Below are 26095 nucleotides of genomic sequence, written 5' to 3'. Positions count from 1 at the left end.
ATCTACAGGTCACTCCCACCCCACCCCACGCCACCCCTTCCATGAGATCAAGCTTTATCTACTCCGTCCATCGAGAAGACATGGCAGGCCTCAGCTTGAGGAAGGCTGGACAAATTATAGAGGAGGACGTGCCAATCCACCCGCTTCGGACAGGAGAAATTCTAGTCTTTTGCGCCAGGCGTCGGGTGGTCGTGAGAGGGTGGATTTAGCCTGAAAAACAAGCCGATGTTTTCGTAGGCGCAGGATCAAAATGAAGTTCATCTTTGAGGCCATGCTGTCAAGATGTGAAATAGCTGGGTAGATGAGAGAGAGAGACGGGGAGAATGGGGGAGAAATGAGAACTTGAGTACCTCACCGCCAGAGCCCGTTCTCATTGAAAAGAAACGAGTGCCCACTAAAGGGTAGCCCTCGTCATGTGACTGAACTGCGGTCAGTTCGTACTTGGGGAAGAAAAAGGATCAAAGGAGAGGAGATGAGAGTTACCAGAGGAAAAAAAAAAACTACGGCCAACCGTGCGAATAGGTGTCGGCTTCAAAAAGAAGTATGTCTGGAGACAATATCTGAACCGAAGCCCTTGCGATCCTCTTTGTACGAGGACAGAACGTTTTTCTGTGAAACCGCCCGGGGTCAATGAGGTCAACCTCAGCATTCTCGAGAGATAGGTTCTATTCAAAGATGCTTTGGAACTATCGTCTCTTACCTCTGCTAACTGAAAACATACCTGTAACACAGAATCAAGAGACAGTATGCTATTACTCTGTTGCGCGAATCACACATCACACATCGCACATCACATTCACTGGCAATCAACAGCCTCCAGACCTCGCCATCCACCCGACTTGTAATGTTTCTTTTCCTATTTTCACTTCAGACAGTCAGCCAAACACGGGCGTTGCAGTCGTCGTCACGTAGACCGACGGGAGATATTAGAGAGTTTGAGACTCAGCGCTGGCGCGACGCGTACGGGGACGGCAACGTGTAGCGTCACGGGAACTTGCGTGCTACGTCATCACTTCTGCCACAGCCAGCCGTACAGCTACACGGCGCGACGGGTAGATTGGAGTGTAGCGGTTGTGACCAGAACGTGTAAATTGTTCTCTTTATTTCAGCTTTTTTTGCAAGGATAGTCAATATAATTTCAACTGTTTATAATATTTAAATCTTCTGCAATCATACTTTATGCTGGAAATTAAACTAAGCTGCTTGTTTATGAAGTTAAAGCAGTGAAAAACGACCATGCCTGCAATCGCTGGTTTATGTCTATTCAATCGTATGTACAAGACTTGCTCAGACACTTTTCGTGTAAAGTTATTTAATGACGAGATAAAACTGTTAAAGATAATAATTATAATTTTCTTCATCATTAGTTATCTATCCCAAAATAACCGTTAAATATTTTTTTTTTTTACTTTATTAACATTTATTTTACATTAACACATTACATTTACATTAACACATTACATTTACATGACAAAATCATCAAAATCATATTCCTTGAATTATAACGAGCATACATAACAATATCACAAACATTAAATAGTGCCAGGCATTTTTTTGTCCCCAACATTTTGTGCAGAACTCTGATTTAAAGTAATTTCAATATACTATCTAGTATCTAACAACTAGCTTTCTATTTCACATATATAAACATTTATTTTTCTCCTTATTATTATTTACACATTATTTTATTTATTTTTTGAATATATAAACATTTATTCATTTACCTATTAATGATATGGCATATTCTATGTTTAAGCCATTGCACTATACCATATATAACAATATAAAAGACATATAAGGTAGTGTATGTCAACATGTATGAAAGTCTAGTCACTGCTTAAGTTTTGGTCAACAAGTTTCATATAAGGTAGCCAAAGTTGTACAACTTTTTCTTCTTTCATTTCCAGGCGAGCATTAAAAATTTCAATTTTATATCTATATTGCAGTATCTGAATGAATGGTTGCAACTGAGGGGTGGTTTTTTTGAATCTGCAAGAGTATATGTATAATTTAGCAAGTAGAAAGATTAAATCCAGTACATCGTCTGTCTTAAAGTTATTACTGCATCCAAATAAAACCAGGTGTTCACATAATATCATCTTTGTCATAATCCCACATTTATTTGACACATAATTTTGAAAGTTTTGCCAGAAATCTTGAACACATTTACATTTCCAAAAAATATGTTGAATGTTTTCTTTTTCACTTCTACAGTGATTACAAAAATCATCAATTTCTAGACCCATATTAAATAAAGCTATTTTTGTCCCCAGTATTCTATGCAAGACTCTGATTTGGAGCCATTTTAATTTAATATCTTTAATCTTGGCTACTTTCCTGAAGATAATGTGCCAATCTACATTTCTATTTAGTCTTGTATCCCATTTTGAGCAACAGTTAGGCACATGTGTATTAGTTACCATGTTATCATAATACAGTCTTGCACCTTTCTGTACAGATTGAATTACACTTAGAGTTTTATTTGTGTCATAGGCAAGCAGAGATGGTTCAGTTGCATTCTCTCTGTCTTGATGCATATATTCCTTTATGGCTTCTATGCAACCATTTAGAGAGACAAAATTAATGTTTACATCATATATCCTTTTAACATCTTGACATGATAAAAAATTACCTCTTTCATCCAGCAAGTGTTTAATTAAATATATCCCTTTGTCTACCCAACTTCTATAAAGAAATGGTTTATTCCCAATCTTAATTTTATTGTTACAAAAAATAGGCTCTGATATAATCTCTTCAATATGTTTACACACAACACTTTCTCCAAATATCTCGTACGCTTTTAAAACATCCTTCCAGAAACTATTTACAGTTACAAAAGAGCCAACTACTGGGCCAAGTTTGTCTCGGTAATTTAACATTTTATGTGAGGACATAATAATCATTTTCCAGCTATGACTTAACCGTTAAATATTTCTTAGTACTATTATAGAGCAATAGGAACAACTATCTATAACTCTTGAATAAATATTTCATACCATAGGCAAAAATTATTTCTTTATGTTATTAATTTTTTATTTATTATACAGTTGTAATATTTATGTTTTTTAATTATGTATATATATTATTTTGTTATGTTGTTCTGTATATACTATTACAGTTATGCCATAATTTAAGCAGTAACCATAAGCAATTTCATCTTTTGTAGCATTTTCATTTAACAAGTTTTGATTGTGTAATAGTTTATTATTCTTAGGAATTATAGTGGGTCAGGAATGAAATGCTGAGAAATTTTGAAATTAAATTGTACTGGTTATCCCTGGTCACTACTAGCATTTGCATATTTTTATTTTACTTTCAGAGGCAAAAAAATTGTCTATGCATGCAGTTACTTCCCCTTGCATTCGCGCTCCCGTCGCTTAATCGCAATCGCTTTCTCAGAACGGGTAGCTTAGAGGCGGGCCCTACCCGTTGCAGTACGCGTCTTCCCTACGCGTCATGAATCTCAAACTCTCTAATCTCCCATAGAAAGGGGCAGACACGACGTTGACTGCAGGATCTCGGGGGATCTCGCGTGAGAGCACGCGGCGTCAGCGGCAAAGATCGAGTTTCTCGTTTCCTGTCGCGAGAGGCGTCAGAACGCTTCACGCAGATTATTCCACGGAGTCCTCCCTGTACACCCGTGACGTCGGCCTTCTGTCATGGTGTCATGTCCACAGTGCGCGAGGCACAGAGAGAAGACAGAGGCAAGAGTAACTGTTTTTGTCAACAGACTCCGGAGAAGAGATTTACGAGGTTTCAACAAACGAAAACAAAATCCCTTAAGTCCGCTATTTCGTTTAGCGCTAAAAGTAGAGTTTCGCTAGTTTATCTACCCTCCTCCTCTTCTTTCTGTTATTTCTCTATCGTTCTTTATATTGAGACTGAAAACACTGAGGACATTAAAAACAAAGCAATGACAGTGTGTGTGTGCGAGAGAGAGAGATGAGGATGTTACAAGCAGTGACTCAGTCTTTAAAAAAATGAATGTGAGTACGTGAGAGGGAGGAAGGAGCGGGGAGCCTTTGTTTTATTCACTCAGTCACACACTCCTTCACTCACACACTGTTTACTGTTTTCTTGTCCTACAGATATCAAAGCACAGCCAGCGCTTGGAACTCAGGTTCGTGCCCAAGGGAGGGATATTAAAGTAGACCACCTCCTGGTCGGCTGGCCGTCAGATGACCCTCAACGCCGGTCCACATCATTTTGTCATCAAAGAGGATCAGATGACCAGTCCTGACGCCCAAGCAGACCCAGTCGCCGAAACAAAACAACAAAAAACGAGCCCGTCGCATGCAAACACGCGATAGTCCCCCTCACCTCACCCTCCCTCTACCTCGTTACAGGTGAACAGCTTTCAAAACCTCCCGGGGTGAGTCGGGTGGATCAAACTACTTCCCACTCGTGGCCCGGAATATCCAGATGACCACCGGGACGCACTTTGCAAGGAACAGTTGCTCCCACTGAGTGATTCTTTTGTTGGTTTTGTTGGCGAAAAGAATCGAGTTCTTTGTGAGGGGGATCAACTGTCTGCTTTTGACATTTGAATGATAGTGTGTCTCTTCCTTTCGCTTGTATTTACTACGTTTATTTATTTATTTATTTTTGTTAAGTGTTTTTGGTTTTTTGTAAGATGTTTCCTAGTTTATTCATTTTTTTCATTTCTGTTTACAATTTTTTGAAACTGTACATATGAGTTGTTTATCAGTTGGGTTCGTTAATTGAGGGATTCATTCGCTTTTCTTTTCTTTGATTTCTGGTTTGTTTACTACTTTATTATTTCCCTCTCTGTGATACTGAGAGGGCCTACATTGTATGGTTAGTGTTCACTCGTGCCCCATGCGAGTAAGTAGAGTAGTAGACATTTCAGTAGACTACCTGGTCCGCTGGCCATCAGATGACCTCAGGTCCTGTCCACATCACTTTGTCTGCCTGCCGTGCGCCACAGAAACTGCAGCCAAAGATTTAATCAGACACACCTGCATGCCTTTAATCTTTCTTCGATACCTGATTCATCGAATTACAGGTCAGTCATGGAAGAAGAAGAGCAAACCCCAGGAATGCATAAAATAATCTTCGACAGATGGTCGGTGTGGCGTGTTGGCTGAATCCTCCGACCGCATGCGTGAGCTCCTTCCCTGACCTCTTCACCTCTGTGAACCTTAGAATGTATCTTATCCCTGTTCATCTATATCTGAACTCTGTCTCACGATCATTCGGCATTATTTGTTTACTCTTTGTCACAGTGAAGGGCACCTTTAGCTCTACGCCGCAGTCGATGCTTCGATGACTGCACGCATTTCACGCAATAAAACGGCGGGGGTTGAGGGGGGGGAGGAGAATTTGACAAAAGAGTCAAAGGCCGTTATCTTCTTTCATTGATGTTAACGATTATCGATCAGTTAACCCCCTCAGTAGTTTTGTCTTACATTTTTCCCCTCAGTCGAAAATGCTTTTGTCGATGGATGGCCTCTGGATCACCAGTTAAGTGGATCACCATCATCAGTAAAGTGCAGTTGGGCCAACGAGAAGTAAAGGACACCTGAAATGTTACTTTAACATCATAAGCAACCTGACCTGCACGAATGCCTAAAAAAATTGTAAAGAAGTGGAAAGAGGAGATGCCGTAGGGCGGGGATCGAAACTGAAGCGTTTCACCTCCTGGTACATCGCCGTGTGCAAGGTCGGGTGGAACCTGCAAGTCAACTAGTGACTGTCACGAACTGGTGGTAAGCTCCAGTTGTCACGCAAACCTGTCTCAGAACATTGGTTTGTTTTTGTTTTCTCACCGACTTGTTTTTCCACAGCTGACAGCTGACGTACCCTTTGCTAACCTTGTCTTGATTCCTGCATGTCTCCATTACTGGAACGCTACATACATTACACATATATAATTTATATATCCTTGCTGTGAATGGGAATCCTTCTTAGTTGCTGACACGGCGTAAAACTCCAACAACATACATGACCTTACATTTCTACTAGCGTGCAATGTGTTTCAAATGTATCTGAATAAAACACATTTCCGAAAATTGGAGAGACGTGCCCTTTCCGTTAGCGAGAAACAAGCAGCTGACAGCCTCTGTGCTTTATAAACTAAATCTCTTTCTGGAGGAGGACACCAGCAACTACAGCATCATGGAACAAACAATCTACCCCCCTCACTGAAAATACTGCCCCGAAAATTCCCTAATACTGTACCTTTCCCTATCACCCACCCCAATATACCCAGGTCTCTTTCCTCTGACAGTGCGAAACCGCTTTTAGAAGAACTCCCACCCAACTTACATTCATTCCCCTCTTTGGCTGTGGACATGTGACCTTTAAACTTTCTTCAAGAATTTCTTGTTAAAAGCAGGCTTAATAATGGAGTTTCGTTTATACTGTGATGCTCTTGTGGTTTAGACACTTAGAAAGGCACATTGTTGATTGTTATAGTACCAAAACCCAATGAAGTGCAGCGGCTCTTTATAAAGGGAGGCAACTATAGGAACACACACGAGACGGAGAGAAAAGGGTGGCTACCTCCCTTCAACTGTTTATGCCTTATTTTTAGGTCGACATAATATTTTTGTCTCCATGCCCCTTCTCTCCTTGTGATAGAGTTCGAAACTGAAAATACCATGAAATTTAAATATAATGGTGTTTAAATATAACTGACATCGCAAAATAAACCTGCATTTGTTTTCACTAATATGATACTTCAGCTATTTACCTCCCTTTTATTTACACGCACTCAAATACAAGCATCCAGACACTTTATACACATTCATGCACTCACACAATCACATATGTACAAAGAAACACACGCTCGCACCTACTCAGGCACATTAAAACATTAAACTGAGTGTTGCATAATTAGTCATACAAAGACAAGGCACACGGTCACGCTCATATTGGTGCTGATTTCAATATTTGCTTAAATATGTCTGAAAACTGCACTGAACTTTTATCTTTCTGGTCAGTTATTGTACAGTTTCGTTATTTTGTATTACAATATTGTTTTATCACTGGTATTTTATCTTCTTTTCTGTAGGCTAATGAACCTGAAACAAATTGATCACACACACACAGTCTTTCGTAGATACACCTTCTCTCTCTCATTCATCTCACCTACACAGAAGTTCTCTTTCCTCTCTCTCTGTTGAAGTCTTTTGTGTCTCGATGTTACCAAATCTCACGACAACAAAGAAAAAGAAAGCTACAAAAAGGTATTGAAGGTGCTAATGCAGCTGTTGAAAGGCTCGCCGTGATGGAGGAAGGGTTCCAGACACCAAATCTCTGTCAACAGCCGGGTGGTGGGAAGGAGCGAACAACTCAGCCAACGAAGCGAGACTGGAGCAGGAATCAATGTACAGTTGAGAATCCACTTTGGCAGTAATCCACCCTGGTACAACACAAACCAGCCTGTGGATGACTGACACCCGTCAGTTCAACTTGAACCTCATCAGCCCACCAATGTGTTCTCTCATTCGGATCACGTGTTCAAGTGCCGAGCATGCGCACTGATGTTGGAGTTGATGGAGTAGCTTTAGAGCTGATACTTTCACTCCATAACTTTTTTCTCGACTTCATGCCATTGTTGTTTCTGCTAATGTTCTTATTCCTCCCCACTCCTGGATCTCATCTAACGAAATTTACTTTCAGGGATTTGTGGAGAAACAGATCTTTGTCATGGACAGACAAATGTCCGTCGTTTGTCAAACAGTCCGACTAATTTGATCTTTCTCAGTATCACCAGTAGGTACTGGTGTCCTCGGTGTATTTCGACATTTCTTGTGAATTTTCTCTCAGGTGACTGTCATACACCTCTTGTTTTATACATATATTAGCTGTGATGAGTTCAAGTACATTTTTGTGTCCTAGAGGTGCTAAATATTATTTCCCTTTAGAAATCAGAAGATGTGAGTATATGAGTTTAGTGACATTCAAAAAGAAACTGTGATCTGTTTTAAAATGATATAAAATAAAGAGAATTTATCTTTCAGTGTAAAAGGATCTCATCAAACTCTAAAAAAAAGTTTCATTATTCTTTTTTGACGATATATTATAATGTAACTCCTCCAATTTCTGTTTAAATAGTGAAGAAACTCTACCCTTTAAGAAAAAGCTTCTAGAAAATTCTGTTTCGTTTCATATCGTTAATTTGCCTTCAGAAAATATTATGTCTCTCCAGAAATACCGAGCTCTCTGAATGCCAACTGCCAGAATTCATTGTATTCTTCTTAAGATACTAATCTTATTGACGACGACCTGACTGCTTTGATTACACCTTGATTACCTGCACCAGGTAAGCTGGCGGTGAATCAGATTGTCAGGTAGCTGAACAAAGAGAACATGCGATTGTCAGAACAAACTGTCGATATTTGTCAGTGGCTTTTTAATCTTGTTTTCGTGCCTCTATTGTCAGAATTCTGCAATGTTTCTATGTCAGACCATTTATCGCCCTTACTGAGTGTTTTTCGGGGACAAGGAGTTGATGATGCTTGTCTTCTATTAAATGCTATCTCTCAGAAGTTTATGTTTTCTTCAGGTGTTAAATAAACAACATTTAGTGACAGCTGGTGAGAAACAATTACTGCGTTTTGTTCACATTGTTGTGAGAATGGATTGAGAAACACCCGATATCAACATAATGAGTCAACACGAGGACTAACACTGACCTTTGCTGTTCTCGCTTAATGGCGACGGTGGAGAGCCGAGTGGTTGTAGCAAGAGGCCATGACCAGAGGCAAGGTGCACAATGGTGGGTTTGATGTCCATGTCGGGCAGACCACTTCCTCTAGTTGACCTAGCTGATGATCGGGTACCTGATTGAACCCATTCAAATGGTTAACATAAAGAAACGAGGAGAGGAGAACAGGCTTCGCCAACAAACAAATAATTTCTTGAGCATCTCACTACCCAATGATCAAAGGACACGAGGACTTCTGTCCTTCCTTGCACTAAACATGTTGTAAGTGGAGGCGATGAGATAACTAAAACATCAGGGGGCTGATCAAAGAAAAGCTGATATTAATTGCAGGTCTTATCAAGCCAATAGTTATCGTCTGTCAGGTCTGACCAGTTACCCACAATGCTACACAACTGTTTTTTTTACACTCGTTCGTAAATCTGTGTGTCCATGGCTGAGAACTCTATTATTTTCTATCATTGTCTGGAACTTTTGCAAACAGCTTTTCAGATCTTGAGTGACTGGGTGACTAGGACAAAAGCATTAAATCCATAATAGATTGAGTGGTTTGTGTAGACAAACATGTAGACAAACATGTATTTCGTGTTTCATGTCTACCTGCTCAATATTGCAAAGAAATATTTTTCGTAGCAAAGCAATGTTTGGTACAGAAGAGCATGGTGGGGAAAGCAGGAGTTAATGGAGGGAGTGAAAGGGAAGCAGTCGTCTGGTGATCAGTTGGGATCCACCACCCGGTGGCAATAAAAAACATTTTCAAACAAACATCCCCCTCCTTCCTCGCGAACACAAAGAGATGCTCTCAGCGCCTAATGCAGTCGTTTATTGTTGGAAAACAAACACGCATTGGATATCTTTTAAATGTGAAGTGGTCAGCAAAGCTGCAGCCGTTAATAAAATGAAGATTTTATGAGTTAAAAATCTCCATTTACAAGTTTATTTAAAACTTCTCCGTTTCGGAGAAAACACGCACACACACACGCACACACTCAGCACATTAAACACGCACACAAATATACACATTCATACTCACATACACACTCACATACACAAACACACACATACATACTCTCACACACATGTATATCATTGTATACTTCATACACCCAGGGTACCCACGACTGTGCAGATAACATCAAAGCCGTTGCTCATTGTCTGTTTGGAGGAACAACGAGCTCACATCAATGTTTCAAACGATTTTATCAGACTGTTGATGTTTTTGAAACACTTGGTTTCTGATGTCTGGCATCGCCCTTCACAGACTGCTGGCCGACACCTGACAACTCACCCGGGGGAGGATGTCCAGTGATTGTGCAAGTTGAGAATTGTAAATGCACCCCGGAGGACATTTTGCCTCAGTGCTACAAGATGAATGAAAGACAGCGAGAATGGCGACATTAAGAATTCTCTCAGTAAACTGGTTTTTACACATCCTGTATGTGTGAGATACTGCTGTCGGCATCACATCACGAATGACAAATTGGACCTTTGTCTTTTGATGGGTGTAAAGACAAAGTGCACATGGAACTACAAAAAAATCCCTTCATATTGTGTCATCCATCTTTATACCTCCATTCCATGGAGATATTTATTCATTCACCTTTTCTATAAAGTTTGGGAGAATCGTCCGTCTCTATATGTAATTCGGGCTTCTGTAACTCTGAAAGTCCACAAGACTGAGTGTACAGTGTCTTCTACATCCCGTAGAACAGCTGCACATGTGTATCTACCTGTCCTGCCACATCACCTGTCGCTGACCCTGGCGCTGCTGGTTGTGGCGGGCGCTGATGTCGTGCCGCTGTCGCCGCCTTTGTTGTGGCTCCTGGCGAGATGACTGCGACAAATGGCGGCACTTAGCGGCTGGCGTCACGTGACCACCGGCGGGGGGGACCGCCTTGTTGTGCTGCCCTGGTGCTTTCTCTCGCCAAATTAAGCCGAGCGCTTTTCAAGTTGGTTGTCACGGGGGTTTCGTTAGGGACACGTTAACTGCCCCCTCATGGCTGTCCTTTGTTACCTGGTGTCTGGCGGAAATGTCAAGTCAGCCATCCACCGCGGCTTTCAGACTTTCAAAAAAAAAGTTCCAGTCTGTTGCGTTCTGTCTTCCTTTGGATTTCTTGTGACCAAGGCGAAAGACAATTTTCGACCCACAAATAGGTTTTTGCTGTTGTTGTTGTTGTTGTTTTCTTGCTGCAAATGGCCGGGGATAAAATTTCGTTATTAAGTTGATCTTTTGCCTTCCACCCGGATGTACTGACAGTCCGGTCAACACAGTTCTTGTGTGGCATACAGTAGGTAACACTATGGTGGGATAGTCGTAGCGTGGGTAATCAGTAGAGACAGGTAGCAAGGTGAGTGACAAGTAACACTAACCCAGTTGTTCTTAACCTTGTCTGAGGTACCGAACCCACAAGTTTCATCTGCACATTCACCGAACCCTTCTTTAGTGTCATCACGAATTGCGGGTGTGCCGATCCAGTCTAAGGGATGGACAATACTGTATTTAGATAGCTGTTAATATTGGAGGCTAAAAGTTTTAGCAAGTATGGCAGGCGAGAGGTAATGCTACATAGTTGGCTAGTATAATGGTAAATGACAATGATAGGTAACACTGAATAGTTCACTAGTAGACAGTAGACAGGCAAAGGCTTGAACACTGACTACAGTCCTTGTATCCCACAGAACACACACACACACACCGACACACGCACTTGATCATCTACACGCTTCCACATCGTCCTCGACTATTAGGACAGAACATCAAAGAAGTGGTTTTCTGTTTTGTTTTTTGTTTTTGTTTTTTGTGGGGCGGAGTTGAGGATCCAAGATAACAATTATGGGCTGCAGACCTGTTTATGGCGCCTGCACAGATAGACTAATTGAAAGGTTAGACAACATCAATGGGGATGAAACAGGAGACGAAACTGCTGCAATGATAGGAAATTGTCTCCTGTTTCCGCTCCATCCCTCTAGGAAGACAACAAACAGACAGAAAGAGAAATACAAACCTGCCCTGAGGGGAGCTGATATCTTCATTGTCAATTAGTGTGTCAGCAACATGTTTATATTTTTATGTATATAGTGATTATATTTTTACTTTAATAGTTTCTTGAACATGAAATCAATTAACGACTCAATCCTGTTTATTCTGGTCAATGATTGTCTATTCATCTGCCATCCTATCTTATCCATCCTTGCGATCTGTTCACTGGTTATCCACCCGGTCTCATCACTCCTATGCCCATCCATTGTATCTGCCCAGCGGTCATTCATTTCATCATTGCATCATTCCTGGAAACATTTTCATCACTTCACAACTCTACAACACCTGCCGCGCTAGATAATAGATAATAGACAATAGATAATAGATAACCTCTATCAGCAAGCTTCCCAGTCCGGTGAGGAAAGGAAAGTCATGAACGGGAGGCTGCGTGGGACCATAGACCAGTCGTTGGCTGCGACACGGGCTGTGAACACAGTGTCACGTGATACAGGCTGTCGCCACAGCGTCACGTGGTACTGGCACCAGCAGCACGTGGTGTGAAGTTGATGCATTACAGGTGGGAGGAGCAATGTGACGTCACTTTCCCACTTCCTCCGGTACTGGCAGCTGAGTGCAGCATTCAGTTGTCACCTACCCGAGCACTTGCAGCCTCTTTATTGCCTTTTTGTCAAATACACATTTGTCCGGCGGTTTGAGAGACGGGAGGTGGTGTCTGGGGCACCTGTCCTCCGTTGTCACCTGCTGGCTGGATGTGTTAGAGAGAAGACTGAGTCAAGTCTACACACTCTACACACCCTGCAGTTATTCGTGTTGCCACCCCGTGAGACAAAGCCACCCTGTGAGACAATTTTTCAGAAGTTCAATCAAGAGCACATCTGGAATTTTCTTCGTCAGAGATCTCCGCACACTACTTGCACAGGTAGGAAATGATTGAGCAAGTGTGAACAGATGAACAGAATGTCAAACAACTGAGGTAATAGGTGTCAGTGGAAAGAACGATGGAGGGTAATTAGAGTTCAAATAACTGTCGGCAGGTTTTTGAGTCTTCATTGTAACTGCGGAGACCAGAAGTTGTTCTTGATTTTCTCGTTTAACCCTCGGGTAACCTCTGATGGTGGCTTCGTGAGTGTGGTCATGGACTGTCAACACTTTTGTCCCCTGTCATCCTTTAAAATGTTTAGTTGCCATCCCTCCCCACAATCTTATCTTGGTATTGCGAGATATCTGTGTGTGTGTTTGCTTGTTTGTTCGTCTTTGAATTTTCTGTGATTTCATTGGCAACCTGGATTTACCTTCGTTACAATCCAGCTTATTGAAAGTACTTGGCATAAGAGGGGCTAGTGGACACACACACATGCGCGTGCATACACAATACAATAGACTACGAAGGATTTGACAAGTCAATACAAACACTTTCTCACAACAGTATTGGCAAGAACTCATTAATTTCTAATGAAATATTCTCTAGTGTTTGGGGAAGTTTTCAACTGTAATAATCATGCTAGCTTCATAGCCGGCATCCCAGTCAAAGCCAGTCTCCGCTCATTGCAAAGACAGAAACACAAGACAGACAACACTGTGGCTCTGTCTAGTCAGATGTCAGGCGATGTCAGGTCGTCCTTCTGCCGATGACATCCATGTCAGTGAGACAGATCGGCAGTCACTGAAGCAGAACACATCAATAAACAAACACGTAGATAAAATCGTCAGGGGAATATCCATATGAACACAAAGCAGAAATGGCAGAAAGATGTTGAAACACGTGACTGGCACTGAAGTGGAGTCTCTCCCAGGGACGACTTGTAAACATGAAGAAACTGTCATGGTGTTCGTCATAGATGATAAACGGCGATGAGAGAGTTGATATTAGCAGAGAAATAAATATAGAGCCACAGGTAAGTAAACAGTCAATGACCATGCTGATGACTTCAGAAAAAAGTGCAGCTGGTTACAACAAACACAACAAATCCAAGGAAAAAAAACCCAAAATGTTGAGAGTTGACCCCTCAACCCTGTCAGTGTGGGGACACCACTCCAGTCTGAAATTAGACATAAGTACATTTGAACAGATTTCAAAACCTTCTGAACGAAAATAATTTGGTTTGCCCTCCTCCAGATTGATCTCTGTTTACCACATATTTATTTATTTATTTATTTATTTATTTATTTATTTATTTATTTTCCCTGTAAGCTGCTTGGTGGATCTTCATGAAAAGACAAGAACTTTTGACTTTTGTTTCTTGTGTTCAGGGAGAGGACAAACAAGCATGCTGTTGTCGCGGCCGTTGATGTTCTCACTCATGCATGTCACCCTTGTGACGTCATCAGTCATGCGCAGCACGCTGTACCAGAGGCGCCGTGCGATGCGCCTGCCAAGCGCCCAGAGTTATCTCCCTTGCCAAGATGGCCACTGCCCAGGGGGACGATCCTCTTGCGTCGTGGCCTGCACGTCAGACCCCTCGTGCAGTAGCGTCAACATCCGGGTCCTGGACGGCCAGTGCGAGTGCAGCGCCGCCAGTTTCTTTCAGTTTGGTGCGCATGTGCAGACCGACGGTGACTGGGAGAACTACAGCCCCTTGGACACCGACGGTCAGAACTTTGTGTACTTTCTTACTGAGACTAATTGTAGATAAATACTTAATTTTATTGTAATCTACAGTTGTAGTCATTCATAATACATTTACTTTTGAACTACCACACATGTATTTATATTTGCATACACACAGAGAGGCAGACAGACGGACAAAACTGAACATTTTTATATTTTTTTCTCACTGTATGGGAAGGGGAAAGTTCTCTATCGCTAAAATGTCGGAATCAATCCACGGAAGACTGGAAGCAGGAGAGCTCGAAAAAATAATTATATTCATATTGCGTCCCTCAAGTTTAAAGAGAAAATTTTCCAAGACTCTTCTGTTGAAATCCCATTTACATTTTTCTGTTGTCGTACTTTGAAAGTTGTGTTCTGGATGAACAGAAAAAAGGAATATAAAAACTTAACAAGGATTTGAGGAGAACCACTCTCTCTCTCTGCGAATAGTTGTGGCATGGTGAGACAAAGGCCAGTGGGACCGATCCTGTAGGTCTCCCACCTGGCGAGCTGTAGACTCCATGAAGCTGGTCAACCACCCATGGTCCTTTCTTTGCCCTGTTGGCGTCCTCCTTCCACACATCCCTGAGGACTGCCCTGGGTATAGTGTCATGTAGGACTGTATGGTGTCATGTATAACTGTATAGTGTCATGTAGGACTCTATAGTGTCATGCCGAGCCCCAACCAAACCACTTTTGGCCGCTTGACGGTGGCGAGCAGAGGTTCCTGGGGACCGACCAGGCAGACGACCGCACTGCCAACAAAAAGGAGGACAGCACGGTCTGAAAAATTATGCTTCCAAGTCAGTTCTCATTTTCTTGGGAAAAAAAAGGGTAATAAATAAAAAGTATCAAAAATCGTTATGAAACACTTCCCGTCAGCGCTGCTCTGGTTTCTTAAACTAAAAAAATCCAAAGAACATGATCCAGTCAGTCAGGATAAAGCAGACCTTTGTAAGCTTCCTTTGCTTTGCGGGAACTGAGCATGAATCACTGGCAGAACAACACTACAATATAACAGCAAGGCGTTTGTTCCCCACAATGTAAATTTTACTCTTTCATCATGCTGCTTTTCTTTCTCACCTCTTCAACAAACGAGCTTTATCGAGGACTGGATTGCTAGCTGCAGGAAGGAAGGCACAGGAATCAGATGTCTCAGCGCTTAAAAAAATACAGAAATCCATAAAACCTTTTGACCAAACCGCAATGAAAGCTGCTTTCCTCGGGGCCGTGTGTGAACAGCTCACTAAGGAAATTATTGAGTACCTCAATGACCCTGAAGATGGCGCTGTGTGTATACGAACCCAGTACCAACAGCGCAGGGACTGGCCAGTCACTCATTACTTTGACCGGAAGTCGGGTTCCATCGCCTCGACGCCATTCGTTTTGTTACAGAGTATTGTGGGATTAGGACAAAGGCTTTTGTAAGTTTGATACAAAGGGTCAGGGAGACTGGCAGCCACGGCGGAATGAGTGACACGATTGAACTGGTAATGGGTTTCGATCCTCTTAACTTAGCCGCAGAACTTTGTCGGTCCCTCCCTCTCCCCCTCTGCCTGCTTTCACCTGCTTCCTTTGACATTTCTTTCTGCCCGTTGCAAACCTCATCCTACACGACCTGACATCCTTTCACCACACAAAGAAAACATTTTTCTCAAGTTTCTATTATATTTGCTGATCGGCCGCGGCTTTCTGTATATTTGAGGTAGTATTTAATGTTCTACACATACAGACTGAGACAAAGTATTTAATGTTTATTGAAATAGATTGCCACAGTCAGTCTGTTGTGTCCATCGTCTTGACCCTTGAGCTTCGCCATGTCACACGAGACGACCTTTGATGTGCTCGTACTGACCTCGGGTCCCAACATTTGGAATTTTCCCCCCCTTTTTTTTTTTTTTTTTTTTTTTTTTTTTTAATCTGTGACTGTGTTAGGTCGGACCTCAGAACTGACCTGTTCTAGAAATACCTCGTGTGACTGGACAACTCTTCAAGCATCCAAGTCCGACTTCAAAACTTACCTGCATTGGCTGAAAGAGGACCAAGAAGATGAGCATCCACAAAAAGCATCAAAGAACAAGAGCATCTTGAGCCTCGGCTTCAATGGTGACAACGATGATGCATCTCAGCTGGAATGGGAGTATCTGGTCAACAAACAAACCCTGCAGAACAAAACTGGAGAAGTGCAGGGACAAGTGTAGCACAGAGAGGACTGAATGCTCGCAGTCTTGTGGAGTTACAGGAAAATTGCTCGGTGAATGGAACTATAATGTTCTCGCATGGAAAGACCTTGATTAAGATACACACCAAAATATTTTATAGAATCCTGAAAGGTACCTCGACTCCTTCAATGTCAGTGAACTTTGCACAAGACTGAGAGAGGTCTTAGTGTCAGAAGAGTTTCTATGGATGACAAGCAGGATGGTCCTCGAGCCTCATCCCCCAACCCTGCGCCTCTGTCAGTCTTCACAGCATCAGTCAGCCTGGGGTAGTTATGAAGGAAGGATCAGTCGTTTCCCCGAGAAAATATCAAGAACACAAGGGTCCGTACCTAATGGACAGTACAGTATTTCATGTTTCCTTATCCTGTCCACCTTGCCACAGCTTTCTGACTATGGTACCCGGGGTAAAACAACATCCGCGGGGTCTTGATACCTTGGAAATAAAAGGCTTGTCCTGGAGTTCCCCAAGGGTCCTCAATCGCTAGTTGACTTCCACCCTGTTGCTAACACTCCGAGAAGTCACAGGAACCTGTGTAAGCAATAACAAGCTACAATAACTCACAAGATGTTATCAAAATACTCATAAAAAGTAAAGTGAAGTTTGTCACAAAGAAGTATTATCGACATACAAATCTCAGGCAGGTAAAGACAAACAGCATCCACTTGAGAAGCCAAGACACACACACTCACACACACACACACACATGCGCGTGAGAAGGAGGCAGGCTCTACAGTCTGTGTCCTGACACTTATCGTGCCGACGTGAATCGCACTCCAGACCTGCTGCTGTCGGACGCCGTGTGTTGTGAGCCGCGACTCAGAAGCTAAACTGAGGTTTTGTCGATTTAGCTTCGAACTGCTGTTGCTGTTGTCGTCTTTGTTGGTTTTGTGGCGATGTTGATGTTCTTGATGTTTATTCTGTCTGAGCAGCAAGCAACTCGCCATTTCGCTTTCTTGTAACTGTCGACATCAAACCGCCAAAGTCGTGTTCGGACTCGAACCCAGAGCATGAAAACTCTGCATGGGTTGCTTTCACTGGACTGGTCCGACTTGTCTTCACAGCAAAATATCATCTCCAGGTTGTCTCTGCTAACCCTAACCCTAACTCTGCCCACAGCCGAGGACTGAGCTTTAGTATTGTTGACCAGATCCCTTACTTTGTTCTTTATTTCCGTCTTTCATTCATTTGATGTTTTGCTCGTTCCATCACCTGACTCCCTTTGATACACTCTTTCAGTGACTGACGGAGACTGGATTCTGGTGTTTCGAGCCCAAAGCGATGCCAACATCGACAACACCCAGGAGGACAACATGATGGCGGCGTGGAACACCTCGGTCAACAGCAACGACCACCTGGAGGACGTGCCCCTTGACTGTTTCTACAGCAACAAGGGCAACTGCCAATCCTTCTACCGCACCAGCTGGCTGGACACGTGGCCCTCCAGCATCATTGATCAGGCAAAGTTCAGGGGGACGAGAAACCACTCTTCGGAGGGTTTTTTTTTTCGTGTCTTTGTGTCTTGTGGTCGACTTTGAACCTCATGTACCCATGATCATCAGCATCGGTCTCAATAAGCTGTTGGTGTCGTCACAAGACAAAGGATAGCAACCTGTCGATGTCTTTCCGCATCACGTGATTACTCATTCCGTATCACGCCTGTATCACGTCCATATCACGTTCCACTTTCATCATGTACGGATCCCTTTCGTGTCATGATTCATGTCTACATAATCTATCACCCCTACATCACATGTTTCTTACCTTGACCTCTGAACCTGCTGTCTGTCAACCTTTCAGCAAAGGTCATAGCGCTAACCGTCGTTATCACGGAGGAGATCGTTGCGTGCACGCAAGGCGGACCATGAGGACGGAAGCCCGTCCAGAGAAACACAACAACAACAAAGCAGTTGATGAAGGGTGGGGGGGGGGGGGAGGAGTAATCGGCCATTCGCCAAGTCGACCATTCGATCGCAACCCATAGTCAGTTCGACCTCGGGCTTGAGACCATTGGACTACTGATTTAACCCTCATTTGGCAAATTAGTCACTGATGTGATGAGAGAGAAAGAGAGAAATATAGGATCACAACAACTAGACAATATACATCACAGCTTTATACAGATTCCTTTATTTTGTAATGATGTAATGTTTAATTTATTTCTGACTCAGACACTTTGTCAAATTTGAAATAATGCAATAGATGGGGATTATTTTGCAATGGGATGTTATTTTTCAATGGATAATGAATTGAGTATGACTAAGCGATCATTATTTTGTAATGATGTGACAGTTGGATGACCGTTTGACCGGAAAGTGTTCCGTTGTAATGACGTCACATTTAGGGTTCCATTGTCATCGGACATTGTAACGATGTGAGTCTCACTTTATACTTCTCTAACGATTGTTTTCACTTGTTTACGATTGACATTTTGACAGGTTCGTTTGTCTCTGTACACTAATGGCGCCGAGGTGGTGAAGCTGGTCTTCAATGGGACCGGAAGCACGCGGGACAACTGGTTTGACCGCTCTCGTCTGCTCTCCAGTCCCTGGGCCGACCTGACCAGCACTTCATCGGCAGTCTTCTCTCTGCGAGGGTAAGATGTGTATGTGTGTGTATGTGCGAGTGTGTGTGTGGTGTGTATGTATGTGTGTATGTGTGCATGTGTTCATGTTCATGTTCATGTTCATGTTCATGTTCATGCGAGCGTGAGGACCACCTGTGGCGGGTACGGGTGCCTGGCTGTACTCTTCCTCAAGTTTCATCGCACAGTTTACACGGCTAATACGCGAGACAATCGTAAATCATGGCCGCTTCCTCACCAAAGCGTTAAACCCTCCTGATTCCTGTTTCCACTCTCCGTGTGGATGGTTGCTGACGCCCCGCGAGACGCCAGGATCCCGAGTTGCGCGAGAGCTGATGTTGCCGGGCGTCAGGCTCCATTTGGCTGATCGCACGTCACTTCCGTGGCAGCCATTGGAGCCGCTGTACACGACAAGCGAGTTAAGGTGTCGGCTACAGAAGCACCGTTAGAAGCTTGGACAGATTAATGCTTTAGTCGTAACTGCTTTCCGCGGTGACGTCAACATTCTCTGCGGGCTTCAAAGGTCGGAGGTCAGGGGTCACGAACTCGCTTAAGCTTCGGTCACACAAGAAACGCGAAACGCGACATTTTTCCCAAACAGCTTCAGTTTTATAGTTTGTTAAATCTGTTTGGCTGGTGTTTGTCGTTTTACAACCATTTCTGTCGAGTTGTGAAAGCGAAACATCCTCGTGTTGTGACTATTGTTGCCGGCATTGATATTTGTCTGTCTCTCTGTAAGACAAAGACCATCAAATGGAGGCGAGGCAAGGCTGCATTTCAGTAAAACCTTTGTTATTGTTATGTACTCACCATGATCAGAACAGAAACAACGGAGTGGACCGGATGTTAACAAAAATAACTTCACTAAATTTCTCTAAAGACCTGAGAGGAGGGCGGAAAGAATCCTAGTTAAGGTGGTCCATCGTTTGAACTCTGCCAGAAGCCAGGAAAGTCTGCAGTCTGCGTGGAAGGGAGGATAAAAGCAGGACAAAGCAGGATGAAATCAGAATTCTGGCTTTGTTTTTGTGTTCAAAGATCTAGTTCTCATATAACCAGTCTGGAAGCAAGAGATGCAGAAGGAAGCTCAACCAGTTTTGCAATTGCATCATTATTATTTCCCACTCAGAGATGGTTTTTTGACAACTATTGCCTCATAGATGCTTGCAGATGACACATTGAATCTGTCTGTCAACTAATCTTCCATCACACCAGTCTTCTCCCAATTCACAATCCCCAAATCCATGCTACACCGGTTAAACGACCCACGCTCGGAATCCCCACGAGCTTCAGAACTTCAGTGTCTATCCTTTAAGCACAGCTTGCTTCTTCATTTGCTTTTTTTCTGTCATCTGTCTCTCCTCAGACTGTTGTTCTGTTGGACAGTGAGTGAGTAGAAACTACTTCCAACTGAAGGCAAATGTTTCGCTATAACGAGAGCTGATGGCGGGGACTTAGGCTGCTGCAGGACTCCGGGGTCTGGTTACAGAACATGAGACAAGCTCGGTGGTGGACATCCAGGTGGTCGATGAAGAACACACACTGCCAGCGGTCCCTCCTTTCTCTTCGTCAGGTCAGATGTAGCTGACAAACATGGAGAGGGCTGGTCCCCTGTTCTCCCGTCACCATCCGTGAAAAGCGTAAAACTTCGCACAGCAAACATCGGTGGTCCTCGAATCCATTAATGGAACATTTATTTCTTTATCGCCCGATGCCTGGCGTGTGTCGATTATTTTTGTCAGTTTTGGGGTTTATATTTTATTGTTTGTACATGTACACGGATATTTCGTGGTTTTCGTTTGCTTTGTACTGTGTTTGTTCTTGCTTTTTATTGATTGTGTAATCACACGGCGTTCAGCAAACAACAGAAGAAAGAACAACAACTGGAAGCAGAGCAGCTTAGTGTCTCAAGTTTAGTTCGTGTGTCTTGCTTCATTGCCACACTTGCCATCCGCGCTAATCGGCCCTAGATTGGGTTAAGTATTGACGAACAACACAAAACTAACAATAAATACAACAGCAATGTGCTTGGCCTCATGGTCTTGATGGTCTTGCTATGATTCCAAAGCTGTGGTGGAAAGTTCTTCTCCGGGTATAAGGTTTTATCTCAGTGGTAAGTTATTTCCATGCATCTACCAAATCAAATTTATCAATTAAAGTTTCTACTCTTTCTTTGGATTGTTTACTTGTTTATAATTTGACAGTTTGTATCTATATTTAGAACTCAATTCCAGTAGCAGATCTCTCACCAGTCCTGGCCCCGAGAAGAGTAAGGTGTCTAACACCAAGCTCCCCAATGACCTGAAAGTGAGGGGACGACCTTTGTTATCTGACCTTTCCCTGACTGACCTTACCTCCCATCGTCTCCATCATCACTGGCAGTGTCACACTTCACATCACCATCACATCTTCTATTCAGAGCAACTGATGTGGATCTTCTGACCTTGTGTTTGCAGAAGCAATTTCTCAACTTTTGACATCGGGACCTTCAGCCCCAACACGTGTTCTTACCCAGGGTGGCTCATGGTGCTGAGCAAGGCTTCCAACTGGTGTCCGTTTGCCTCACAGGAGACGCTTGGGGAGACTGTAGCATACGACCCACTCTACAAAACACCACAGTTTCTGTATGCTGCTCAGACTCAGATCGACTTCAACCAGGAACGTGAGTATGATCCGAGTCCAGCTGTAACAGAGTCTCCATGAACCTCGTGTATGAGGCCGGACTGTGGTCGATGTCCGGGACTCTACAAATAGTGTTTTAAAGACAAAGATACGGATAGTGTTTTTTTAAAAGAAAATAAATGTTGGCAGTGCTTTTCTTTTTTTTAGTAAAGGTAGAGCTTTGAAAACAAAGTATGGGGTAGTGCTTTAAATACCGAGTGTGGGTAGTGCTTTAAATACCGAGGTGAGGTAGTGTAGTGCTTTAAATACAGTGGGGTAGTGCTTTAAATACAGAGGTGGGTAGTGCTTTAAATACAAAGGTGGTGTTAGTGTTTTAAATATTTTTCTTTTCAAACTTTGTTCGTTCTTTCATTACTAACTCGGATCACTTATCCACGACTTGACAGCAGCGGGGTGGGGCAGGTTTTTGTATCAGTGGCGGTTAATAACCGGGTTGCCGATGTCAGGAAATGGCGGGTCGATCAGACACTGGAGTGTCGGTGACTTTTCACCCAGCTGCTGACGACATCCGAGAGCTCGACGACGACAAGCCGCAGTCATCCACGAAAGGTGGCGCTGCAATTGCTTATTTCCGACAAGGGTTTATGACCTGGATCTTTTTACTTTCACCTGAGCCCAGAAGGTTCTAGTCACGGCAATGGTTGGGTGCATCAGTTACAAAGTGCAGCAAATAAGCACCGGAAGACCTGCCAACACAGACCCTTGTCCATCATGTAGAAAATTATAGGTTAAAAATTATCAACATTTTCTGACTTCGAGATGTTACCTGTATTCATTATAGATGCTTATTTAATGTTGATTTTATTTTAATGATAGGATATTAAGACAGTACAGTTTCATATACTAACAAAGGAAGTTTTACCACAGCATTGTCATTTAACTTAAAGTAATGGTGTTAATGTCAGTTATAGAAAGTATACGTGTAGTCATACCTGCATTTTCTCAAGAGTGTCACACTAGTTTTGTGTGTATTAACCATTACAAATGATAATTATATTGTTATAACGAGAAATTTAAAGGACAACCCAAGACAGATATTATGATTCTAGCAAAGTACTAACATGTATTTTGAGCCTGTGTGCTTCGTAGGGAGGAATACCTTCGCCATTCTGCCTTTCTCCAGAACTATTAACATAAACATTACAACTTATTTCTGTAATGAGCTGAACACAGAACTTCATTCATCTGTCAGCAGTTCTCGAGGATAATCATAATTTTATCTCGGGTTCGCCTTTCACAGAGGATCAGACGCGTATAAGCAGCACAAGGATGAAAGTTGTGACAGTAGACATGTTTCGTCCTCGTATCTCGGAACCTCATGAGAAGCCAAGTGTCAGAGTTCACGATGGCTTGGACAAAGCCTATTTCCGGCAAAATGTAAACAATTGTAGATTCCTTTCGCGAGAGACGAGGTCATGACCTCATTTCCCTCAACACTGCAAAAGTAGACTGGTTGCTATGGCAACTGCTCATTAGCATTGCTCAAAGTCTTATATTGGTTTTGACCCTTTACGGCGAAACGCGAAAATTTTGAATTAAAAAAAATCCAATTCTCAATGAATTAAAACTGAAGTAAGACAAGTAAACAAAGTAAAAGAGGGAAAAGACATCCCGAAGGACGGAAACTACAAGCTGTCTAACAAATAATTTCGGCTGTAATTGTCCTTTGGAAACTTCGTGCAAGAAATTGTAGGAACAAAGGTCGGCAAATCTTTTTTAAAATCAACTTGTCATAAATCTTGAGCTTAACCGTGCATTGGACTCGAGTTAACCTGTTACAGTACATTACACCAATGATAATAGTATGTTATGTTTTGTTATACCGACTGCATTGTTTCTTCCAGCCTATAAGAAAGCTGAGGTCCTGGCCATCTTCATCAAACTGCTGTAGGAGCCAAAGTTCCAGAATGCGGTCCACGAATGTTGTGTTCGTCACAACCAATGTCCACCTCGCACAGGACTTGAATGTTCCTCAGAGAAGCGGACAAAACTTATTTTCTCGCCGCCATTCGTGAAAACAAATCTCTGTTAACCCATGAAATATTACTTTATAATTATATTTATTTACATATATATCCAACACAGCAACATGCAGCATGCAAACAGTCACAGCGCGCTGTGGGATGTGTTTGTAAAGTAGTCTGACAGCTGTTTCCATGTGCTTTTCAAAGTGTTGGGTCTTTCGTGGACTAAATTCCAATTACAAATTTCTACATCGTCTGTACACATCGTCTGTACACATCGTCTGTACACATCGTCTGTACAATCATCTGTACACATCATCTGTACACATCGTATGTACACATCATCTATACACATCATCTGTACACATCATCTGTAGACATCATCTATAGACATCATCTATACACATAGTCTGTACACCTCGTCTGTACACATCATCTATACACATCATCTGTACACCTCGTATGTACACATCGTCTGTACAATCATCTGTACACATCGTCTGTACAATCATCTGTACACATCGTCTGTACACATCATCTATACACATCGTCTGTTCAGCCCACCACTCAGTGTCCCACTTCACCATCCTCTGTGTGTGTGGACCGTGCAAGTTCTCCTCAAGCAGGAGATGTGCTTTTGACATCATCTTTCAATGTTATTAAAATTATCTCCATCCTGTTATTGAGTCTATTATTTTATATTTGTTCGAGTCACTGCTGCCCTGGACAGTTGAGTGAACAGTGTTGCAAACTCCACTTTGTGATATGAACAACACGGTTTATTTGCCCTCGTTTCGTGCGATTTTTAATATTGTTTTCTTGATATTCTCTTTTCATTATCATTGCATGACTTTTAGTCGGCAATATTTTTATGCTGGGACCAGGTTAGTTGAGACAAGTTGTGGGTATTGTGTAGGCCGTGACATGTCAGACAGCTTGTGTGGGTGTGATGTCTACATGGTGACACCCTTCACACCACGCTCTACACACTGACATACACATGTGTACATGCTGTATAGTTAGCTTACACACCATGCCATACACACTAACACCTACACATACACATACTAAGGGGGATAACCCTTGTCTCTGGCAAAGAAAGATAATTTGAGTGTGACTACTCTGTGGGGCTAACAAGGAGACACTGTATCCTGTCTACTGTATAGTGGCTCACTGTGACAAGCAGCTCGCACAGTTATCTATGTAGACATATATATCCGCATACTTATTGCCGGAACTAGCAGACAGCCTCTTGGTGCACATACACCCTCCGCTGAGTGCTGTGCTTACCTCACACACACACACACCTCTTTGTACGTGTGCACGTGTGTGTGTGTGTGTGCGTGTGTGTGTGTGTGAGAGAGAGAGAGAGAGAGAACTGTAACTTCATTAACAGAGGGCCTCGGACCTCCAGATGTGAGGTCAAGTACAACCATTACTCACATCAATAATTATTTTTCACTGTAATTAGAATCATAAGAACAACAACACTGTGACGATGTCGACTGTTGATATTTTTGGTTGCATTTGTGTCCTGCCCTAACCTCTGATACAAAGTAAATAAACATTTCCACAAAATGACTAATCTGGGCGTTTTCATTTTGTAACAAAAAAACAAGAGACTTTTGTGAGTTTTGACATTACTGAGATACTTGTCTTGTAGATGATCGTACTTACAACTCTCCATCATAAAGTGTTTCTTGTCTTCAATGTTTGCACAACATGGACACATCTTCCTTTGATTACTGTAGAACTTATTAACATTCAGAGTATTCTGTAGAACTGATTTACATTGAGAACATTTGACCCAACCTTAGCTTTATAAACCGTACACAGTTCTGTACATAGTGTTGTACACAGTTCTGTACATAGTGCTGTACATAGTTCTGTACATAGTGTTGTACATAGTATTGTACACAGTTCTGTACATAGTGTTGTACATAGTGTTGTACACAGTTCTGTACATAGTGTTGTACATAGTGTTGTGCACAGTTCTGTACATAGTGTTGTACATAGTGTTGTACACAGTTCTGTACATAGTGTTGTACACAGTTCTGTACATAGTGTTGTACATAGTTCTGTACATAGTGTTGTACATAGTGTTGTACACAGTTCTGTACATAGTGTTGTACATAGTTCTGTACATATTGTTGTACATAGTGTTGTACGCAGTTCTGTACATAGTGCTGTACACAGTTCTGTACATAGTGTTGTACACAGTTCTGTACATAGTGTTGTACACAGTTCTGTACCTAGTGTTGTACATAGTGTTGTGCACAGTTCTGTACATAGTGTTGTACATAGTGTTGTGCACAGTTCTGTACATAGTGTTGTACATAGTATTGTACATAGTTCTGTACATATA

General features: G+C 42.4%; 1 protein-coding gene across 1 annotated transcript; it reads left to right on the top strand.

Annotated features, from left to right (window-relative positions):
• The first annotated feature begins 12144 nt into the window (after positions 1-12144).
• On the top strand, positions 12145-25658 carry LOC112560895. Its single transcript, XM_025233004.1, has 6 exons — positions 12145-12612; positions 13944-14282; positions 17743-17963; positions 18942-19099; positions 21541-21746; positions 23611-25658. The coding sequence occupies exons 2-6, from the start codon at positions 13961-13963 to the stop codon at positions 23655-23657; spliced, it is 954 nt and encodes a 317-aa protein (XP_025088789.1). The 5' UTR covers positions 12145-12612; positions 13944-13960; the 3' UTR covers positions 23658-25658.
• The last annotated feature ends 437 nt before the right edge of the window (positions 25659-26095 follow it).

This window comes from Pomacea canaliculata, linkage group LG3 (assembly GCF_003073045.1).
Source record: "Pomacea canaliculata isolate SZHN2017 linkage group LG3, ASM307304v1, whole genome shotgun sequence".
NCBI classification, from domain to species: domain Eukaryota; kingdom Metazoa; phylum Mollusca; class Gastropoda; order Architaenioglossa; family Ampullariidae; genus Pomacea; species Pomacea canaliculata.
This window is presented reverse-complemented; position numbering and strand designations above follow the sequence as displayed.